The following is a 9,408-nucleotide window of genomic DNA, read 5'->3' as shown; positions in this document are numbered from 1 at the left end:
CCAATAGACGAATAAATGAAAGGATGGCATAGTGTTTTGTCACCAGCTGTTGGTATCCTGGGACACATAAACAAGTCCGTCATGCAGAGGAGACGCCAAATAAATTAACTAATTTGCTGACTTACACCTCAATAATTGGTTGAACAGAGTGCGTATAAACACATACCAACTCAAGGACAATATCACCAAGAAACCTCCAGGCACCGATATCGTTTGCTATTCGAGAGTGAACCCTGGCGTACGCTTTGAGAAGGTTGTCATGTATATACCAAGTTAAACTAGGAGACAGTGGGCTAGTTACATCGAGATTTTTTTTTTTATATTTTATTTAAAACCAACAAATAGACAATAGACAAAAGGAAAACCATAAAGATGACAATATATGAACAATAACTGAAAAAACGTGACATTAGATATTGAAACATTAACGAATAACATAACAATATAACAAATATGACCACTATAACCTACATATAAAATCAGATACCGACGCTTAAAATTGTCCTATACTAGCTACATGTGGATAAGTTAACTTTCTTAAAAACATGCAAACCTATATTAACTCTTCCTCAAATTAATCATCCTTGCTCTTAATTTACACTAGAATAATAAAATACAAGTATACTTTCATTATTTCGTTACAGACTAAATTCCTTCTGCTCAGAGCACGGGAAGAAATATAGGATAATTAACCAATGATGTCAAGAACACATCTAAGCGAAACCTACACCGACCATACAGGTCCATGAGAACTGCACGGTCCGCGCAGCTGCTCGCCCAGGTGTGCACATGTACATTACACATCGTACCTACAATTAGATTTAACTCAACAGACATCGAGATTGTTGGTATTAAAGGAGAAGTAAATAATTCCTTCTTGCGTTACCTATCGCTAGGTGGTACAAATAGTCTAATCACAAATAGCCAAAACACTATTTTTAGTGATATGGTAATTGTCACTCAAATTAGAGTCAGGGTACATCATGTCTTGAGTATTTTAACTCCAAAATATGCGTTCTAAATTCACTTTGTTTAGTATTTACTGAAATATACTTGTTTTCTTAATAATTAAGAAATAACGTACGACGCAGTGACTCTCATTTTCATCACTCAGCTGATTATCCACCTCAGACTGATAATTAAATAGATGTTCTTAGAATTTACAGAAAATACACTACATTTTGATATATGGTTTATTAAACACAAATAAACTGTTAAACATTATTACGCTGTCTAGGTGCTCGTGGTCAGTTGGTGGCGGCTTCAGCTCACAACCGAGCTGATATCTAAGTGTTAGTCGACTATAGTAGGTTCACAGTCCTGGGGGGGGATGACTAAACGACCCCATTGGAAATAAGCCAGTCTCATGACAGTGGCTTAGTTGAATTATCCTGGTTTAATAGCCCTCCAGGTTAATAATCAGATTACAGTCTTCCTGCTGTACTTATCGCCAGGTAACGCGAGAGTGCGGACTTAAGAACAGACTCCGGCTGCATTATTCACTAATAAACAAGGTTAAGTGCAATAATGATATTTCTTGCTACATATTCCTCAAGTCGTTAGTTACAAAATCCGTCAGTAAGGAATCCTGACACAGTTCTCACTCTTCCGACGACCCATTACTACAATATTCCATAAGTCGCTTCACACATTTCAAACAGCGGAATGAACAGCAGATTTACGTTGAGAGATGTACACATCTGCGAAAGAAAAAAAACAGCAACAACGACTAGAATTTGTTAGGTAAGACACATATGCAACAGTTAGGTATCATATTGTTTCATACTATGGAACAATGCTCTTCTCCAGACTGAGGGACTGACCACCTCAAAACTTTAAGGGTGATGGACTGATTACATCGTCTTCAAGTATCTTCTGCTTCTATCAACTTTTCTGTACTCGACTGAAGAAGCCTACTGTGTAGGCGAAACGTTTCGAAATAAAGATACCTAACTGTTGCATATGTGTCTTACCTAACAACCTGTCGGTATTTTATACCATTTTAATGTTCAACGACTAGAATTTATTTGGTACGTTACTCTTAGATATAAATTTACATGCACTAATTTATTTTGAAAAAAATAAAGCAAACTTATGTTAGTTTTCCTGCTAAAAAATAGAGGCAAAAACATTAACATTCTTTTGGTATAATGAAAATTAATTTTATACAAGACATAATTGGCTTGAAATGTTAATTTTCTAGTAGACGTTATTAAATGTTTATAATTATATTTTGAAGCAATTATATACATGACTAAATTACCAGATTTTCATTAGTTACTCTTTAGTTCACAACTGTAAGACCAAGATTCCAACAACGAAAAAAACAGACACGTCGGGCGTGTTTCCTTAAACCTGTCACCTCTGTTGTCAGAACAGTGAGGAGGTACCGTGGGTGTCAGGTGACTAGTGTGGGTCACATAATGTTGTCAGACAGTGAGGAGGTACCGTGGGTGTTAGGTGACTAGTGTGGGTCACATAATGTTGTCAGACAGTGAGGAGGTACCGTGGGTGTTAGGTGACTAGTGTGGGTCACATAATGTTGTCAGAACAGTGAGGGGGTACCGTGGGTGTTAAGTGACTAGTGTGGGTCACATAATGTTGTCAGAACAGTGAGGGGGTACCGTGGGTGTTAAGTGACTAGTGTGGGTCACATAATGTTGTCAGAACAGTGAGGAGGTACCGTGGGTGTTAGGTGACTAGTGTGGGTCACATAATGTTGTCAGAACAGTGAGGAGGTACCGTGGGTGTTAGGTGACTAGTGTGGGGTCACATAATGTTGTCAGAACAGTGAGGAGGTACCGTGGGTGTTAGGTGACTAGTGTGGGTCACATAATGTTGTCAGAACAGTGAGGGGGTACCGTGGGTGTTAAGTGACTAGTGTGGGTCACATAATGTTGTCAGAACAGTGAGGAGGTACCGTGGGTGTTAGGTGACTAGTGTGGGTCACATAATGTTGTCAGAACAGTGAGGAGGTACCGTGGGTGTTAGGTGACTAGTGTGGGGTCACATAATGTTGTCAGAACAGTGAGGAGGTACCGTGGGTGTTAGGTGACTAGTGTGGGGTCACATAATGTTGTCAGAACAGTGAGGAGGTACCGTGGGTGTTAGGTGACTAGTGTGGGGTCACATAATGTTGTCAGAACAGTGAGGAGGTACCGTGGGTGTTAGGTGACTAGTGTGGGGTCACATAATGTTGTCAGAACAGTGAGGAGGTACCGTGGGTGTTAGGTGATTAGTGTGGGTCACATAATGTTGTCAGAACAGTGAGGAGGTACCGTGGGTGTTAGGTGCCTAGTGTGGGTCACATAATGTTGTCAGAACAGTGAGGAGGTACCGTGGGTGTTAGGTGCCTAGTGTGGGTCACATAATGTTGTCAGAACAGTGAGGGGGTACCGTGGGTGTCAGGTGACTAGTGTGGGTCACATAATGTTGTCAGAACAGTGAGGGGGTACCGTGGGTGTTAGGTGACTAGTGTGGGTCACATAATGTTGTCAGAACAGTGAGGAGGTACCGTGGGTGTTAGGTGCCTAGTGTGGGTCACATAATGTTGTCAGAACAGTGAGGGGGTACCGTGGGTGTCAGGTGACTAGTGTGGGTCACATAATGTTGTCAGAACAGTGAGGGGGTACCGTGGGTGTTAGGTGACTAGTGTGGGTCACATAATGTTGTCAGAACAGTGAGGAGGTACCGTGGGTGTTAGGTGACTAGTGTGGGTCACATAATGTTGTCAGAACAGTGAGGAGGTACCGTGGGTGTTAGGTGACTAGTGTGGGTCACATAATGTTGTCAGAACAGTGAGGAGGTACCGTGGGTGTTAGGTGACTAGTGTGGGGTCACATAATGTTGTCAGAACAGTGAGGAGGTACCGTGGGTGTTAGGTGACTAGTGTGGGTCACATAATGTTGTCAGAACAGTGAGGAGGTACCGTGGGTGTTAGGTGACTAGTGTGGGTCACATAATGTTGTCAGAACAGTGAGGGGGTACCGTGGGTGTTAGGTGACTAGTGTGGGGTCACATAATGTTGTCAGAACAGTGAGGAGGTACCGTGGGTGTTAGGTGCCTAGTGTGGGTCACATAATGTTGTCAGAACAGTGAGGGGGTACCGTGGGTGTCAGGTGACTAGTGTGGGTCACATAATGTTGTCAGAACAGTGAGGGGGTACCGTGGGTGTTAGGTGACTAGTGTGGGGTCACATAATGTTGTCAGAACAGTGAGGAGGTACCGTGGGTGTTAGGTGCCTAGTGTGGGTCACATAATGTTGTCAGAACAGTGAGGGGGTACCGTGGGTGTCAGGTGACTAGTGTGGGTCACATAATGTTGTCAGAACAGTGAGGGGGTACCGTGGGTGTTAGGTGACTAGTGTGGGTCACATAATGTTGTCAGAACAGTGAGGAGGTACCGTGGGTGTTAGGTGACTAGTGTGGGTCACATAATGTTGTCAGAACAGTGAGGGGGTACCGTGGGTGTTAGGTGACTAGCGTGGGTCACATAATGCAGAACATAATCACAGAACCCTTTCGGAGAAAAAGCGCCACTGAGTGATTGTCGTAGTTTATCCTGGGTTACTAGGCCTCCTTATTAATATTCCAAATGTAATCTAGGCTACAGAAAAAAATATTATTTTTCCACTGGTAACATACTGATACGTTGATGGGAATACTTGTTGCAGGTTAGGTTAGGTAAGGTTCGTTCGTCTTAGTCAGATGATGACCCGCCTTTGGAGCTTTTGGTCATCTGACCGAGGCCTTCCGCTGGCTTACCGGTCCACCCCTTTAAAAATTATGGTCATTTATAACCAGTCTACTTGTTGCAGCAGTGATCTAACTTGCTCATCGTAATGTGAAATGTATTGAGTGCATACAACATTTACAAAATCTTTTGATATGACAGGCAGTATAAACCTGTACATTAATTCTGGGGGTACTTAAACTTTATAGGAATACAGCAATGATATATTATATGACTCTAACCTAATCTAATCTTTTGATATGACAGGCAGTATAAACCTGTACATTAATTCTGGGGGTACTTAAACTTTATAGGAATACAGCAATGATATATTATATGACTCTAATCTAATCTAATCTTTTGATATGACAGGCAGTATAAACCTGTACATTAATTCTGGGGGTACTTAAACTTTATAGGAATACAGCAATGATATATTATATGACTCTAATCTAATCTAATCTTTTGATATGACAGGCAGTATAAACCTGTACATTAATTCTGGGGATACTTAAACTTTATAGGAATACAGCAATGATATATTATATGACTCTAACCTAAGGTGACCTAGTTAAGATCTACGTGGAAATATTGTGTATCTGGAAGCGTAAGCACTGAGAGCACCATTCTTGATGCCCTTTGAGTTGACTTTAATCTCGGAGACTTATTTTCACCGAGGCTCTTATAAATTATCATACAGTTTACCTGGAGAAGATTTCGGAGGTCAACGCCCTAGCGGCCTGGTCTGTAACTAGGCCTCATGGTGGATCAGGGCCTGATCAACTGGGTTGTTACTGTTGACCGCACGTAAACCGACGTGTGAACTACAGCCCGGTTGGTCAGGTAATGACTTTAGGTGGCTGTCCAGAGCCTTCTTGAAGACAGCCAGGGGTCTATTGGTAATCCCTCTTATGAATGCTGAGAAGCTATTGAACAGTCTTGGGTCCCTGACACTTATTGTGTTGCTTTTTTCATCTTGCTAGTGACACCCCTGTTTTTCATTGGGGGGATGTTGTACCTTCTGCCGAGTCTTTTAATTTCGTAGGGAGTGATTTTCGTGTGCAAATTTGTTACTAGTCCCTCTAGGATTTTCCAAGTGTATATAATCATGTTTCTCTCTCTCCTGCGTTCCAGGGAGTACAGGTCAAGGAGCTTCAACCATTCCTAGTAATCTACGTGTTATATCGTACCTATGTGCGCCGTGAAGGTTCCTGTGCATTTTCTAGGTCAGGAATTTCACGTGCCTGAATACCCTCCAGTTTTCTCCACACATCGTTTCACACATTCGGGTTTAGTGCTTGCTCGATGAATATAATAATTAGCACAATTTATATAGCATGGTCTCTGAGTGCTGCAGAAACGGCTACAGAGGTTGACACGAGACATGACTGTCACACCTTCACAAAGAATTTCTGTGAAAAAAAATATGTTGAACGAAGATGTTATATAAAATAAACAAATATGAATTAAAAATTCGATCAATGTTAAGGAAGGAACAGAAATAAAAAAATATATGTGAGACAAGATGGCGCTAAACTCATATGGAAAGCTGAAGGCCGATGCTACATTAAAGCAGTGTCTGCTATATTAGAGCAGTATCTGCTACATTAAAGCAGTGTCTGCTATATTAGAGCAGTATCTGCTACATTAAAGAAGTATCTGCTACATTAAAGCAGTGTCTGCTACATTAAAGCAGTGTCTGCTACATTAAAGCAGTGTCTGCTACATTAAAGCAGTGTCTGCTACATTAAAGCAGTGTATGCTACATTAAAGAAGTGTCTGCTACATTAAAGTAGTGTCTGCTACATTAAAGCAGTGTCTGCTACATTAAAGCAGTGTATGCTACATTAAAGAAGTGTCTGCTACATTAAAGTAGTGTCTGCTACATTAAAGTAGTGTCTGCTATATTAGAGCAGTATCTGCTACATTAAAGCAGTGTCTGCTACATTAAAGCAGTGTCTGCTACATTAAAGCAGTGTCTGCTACATTAAAGCAGTGTCTGCTATATTAGAGCAGTATCTGCTACATTAAAGCAGTGTCTGCTACATTAAAGCAGTGTCTGCTACATTAAAGTAGTGTCTGCTACATTAAAGTAGTGTATGCTACATTAAAGTAGTGTCTGCTACATTAAAGCAGTGTCTGCTACATTAAAGCAGTGTCTGCTACTTATAAGTTTTATGACTCTCTGACCGCGGGTTCTAACCCCACCCGTCGTATGGTTTATCTGAGTAAGATATTCTTACAATGATTCATAGTATCTCCTGGTAGACAATGTTCTCTCTTCACACTCTGAATGTCCGTGGTTTACTCCCAGGCAAGTGTGGACTCACTGGGCGTGTTTCCCTACGCCTGCTGACCCTGTTTACCTAGCAAGCAAGATGGTACCTGGGTGTTAGTCGACTGGAGTGGATTGCATCCTGGGAGAAAAGTATGAAGGATCCCAATGGAAATTAGACAGTCCAAGATGACACACTAACTGTGGCTAACCCTTCGGTGATTAAAAATCCCAACAAAATCTTATAACCGTGCAGCCAGCAGTAACATCCTGGTTGATCAGTCCCTGATCCACCATGAGGCCTGGTCACAGACCGGGCCGCGGGGGCATTGGCCCCCGGAACTCTCTCCAGGTAAACTCAAGGTAAACACCTTCGCTCACTCGTGAGAGGGGCAACAATACAGAGATTCACAGCCCCGTATCACTCCCTTCCCTGCAGCTTCTCTTACCTCTCCAATCAGCCAAGAGCTTCGTCATGTTGGTTTCCATTTGCCTCCAGTTAATAACCATCTCTAAAGCTTCCTCCATCTCCCACAATGTTGTTGGACCTCGTCTTCTGAACGGCGGCGGGCAGGACGTTCTTGCTGGTCACATGAACGTTCGAGTGAGGTTCATCAGGGAAACAAGCCTGAATTGTCTGCAGAATATATGATCTAGTGAGTGAGGTGTTGATATTGGAGGGAGATGGTGATGGGCAGGTAGATGGTGATGGGCAGGTAGATGGTGATGGGCAGGTAGATGGTGATGGGCAGGTAGTAGATGGTGATGGGCAGGTAGATGGTGATGGGCAGGTAGATGGTGATGGGCAGGTAGATGGTGATGGGCAGGTAGATGGTGATGGGCAGGTAGATGGTGATGGGCAGGTAGATGGTGATGGGCAGGTAGATGGTGATGGGCAGGTAGATGGTGATGGGCAGGTAGATGGTGATGGGCAGGTAGATGGTGATGGGCAGGTAGTAGATGGTGATGGGCAGGTAGATGGTGATGGGCAGGTAGATGGTGATGGGCAGGTAGATGGTGATGGGCAGGTAGATGGTGATGGGCAGGTAGATGGTGATGGGCAGGTAGTAGATGGTGATGGGCAGGTAGATGGTGATGGGCAGGTAGTAGATGGTGATGGGCAGGTAGTAGATGGTGATGGGCAGGTAGATGGTGATGGGCAGGTAAATGGGGATGGGTAGGTAAATGGGGATGGGCAGGTAGTAGATGGTGATGGGCAGGTAGTAGATGGTGATGGGCAGGTAAATGGGGATGGGCAGGTAGTAGATGGTGATGGGCAGGTAGGTGGTGATGGGCAGGTAAATGGGGATGGGTAGGTAGATTGTGATGGGCAGGTAGATGGTGATGTTTACCTGGAGTTTACCTGGAGAGAGTTCCGGGGGTCAACGCCCCCGCGGCCCGGTCTGTGACCAGGCCTCCTGGTGGATCAGAGCCTGATCAACCAGGCTGTTGCTGCTGGCTGCACGCAAACCAACGTACGAGCCACAGCCCGGCTGATCAGGAACTGACTTTAGGTGCTTGTCCAGTGCCAGCTTGAAGACTGCCAGGGGTCTGTTGGTAATCCCCTTTATGTGTGCTGGGAGGCAGTTGAACAGTCTCGGGCCCCTGACACTTATTGTATGGTCTCTTAACGTGCTAGTGACACCCCTGCTTTTCATTGGGGGGATGGTGCATCGTCTGCCAAGTCTTTTGCTTTCGTAGTGAGTGATTTTCGTGTGCAAGTTCGGTACTAGTCCCTCTAGGATTTTTCATGTGTATATAATCATGTATCTCTCCCTCCTGCGTTCCAGGGAATACAGGTTTAGGAACCTCAAGCGCTCCCAATAATTGAGGTGTTTTATCTCTGTTATGCGCGCCGTGAAAGTTCTCTGTACATTTTCTAGGTCGGCAATTTCACCTGCCTTAAAAGGTGCTGTTAGTGTGCAGCAATATTCCAGCCTAGATAGAACAAGTGACCTGAAGAGTGTCATCATGGGCTTGGCCTCCCTAGTTTTGAAGGTTCTCATTATCCATCCTGTCATTTTTCTAGCAGATGCGATTGATACAATGTTATGGTCCTTGAAGGTGAGATCCTCTGACATGATCACTCCCAGGTCTTTGACGTTGGTGTTTCGCTCTATTTTGTGGCCAGAATTTGTTTTGTACTCTGATGAAGATTTAATTTCCTCATGTTTACCATATCTGAGTAATTGAAATTTCTCATCGTTGAACTTCATATTGTTTTCTGCAGCCCACTGAAAGATTTGGTTGATGTCCGCCTGGAGCTTTGCAGTGTCTGCAATGGAAGACACTGTCATGCAGATTCGGGTGTCATCTGCAAAGGAAGACACGGTGCTGTGGCTGACATCCTTGTCTATGTCGGATATGAGGATGAGGAACAAGATGGGAGCGAGTACTGTGCC

General features: G+C 43.5%; 1 protein-coding gene across 1 annotated transcript in view; it reads right to left on the bottom strand.

Annotated features, from left to right (window-relative positions):
• Nucleotides 1-484: 484 nt before the first annotated feature.
• LOC128695222 (potassium channel subfamily K member 13-like) overlaps nt 485-9,408 on the bottom strand; it is a 73,798-nt gene continuing 64,874 nt past the window's right edge. Inside the window, exons 7-8 of the mRNA XM_053785739.2 lie at nt 7,456-7,643; nt 485-1,700 (exon numbers count right to left, since the gene is read on the bottom strand). Of these exons, the coding sequence (XP_053641714.2) occupies nt 7,506-7,643 (138 nt within the window). The 3' untranslated portion in view covers nt 485-1,700; nt 7,456-7,505. The remainder of the gene's footprint in view (nt 1,701-7,455; nt 7,644-9,408) is intronic.

Source organism: Cherax quadricarinatus, chromosome 35, assembly GCF_038502225.1.
Source record: "Cherax quadricarinatus isolate ZL_2023a chromosome 35, ASM3850222v1, whole genome shotgun sequence".
NCBI classification, from domain to species: Eukaryota; Metazoa; Arthropoda; class Malacostraca; order Decapoda; family Parastacidae; genus Cherax; species Cherax quadricarinatus.
Note: the sequence above shows the minus strand (reverse complement) of the source record. Positions and strands in the feature narration are given on the sequence as shown.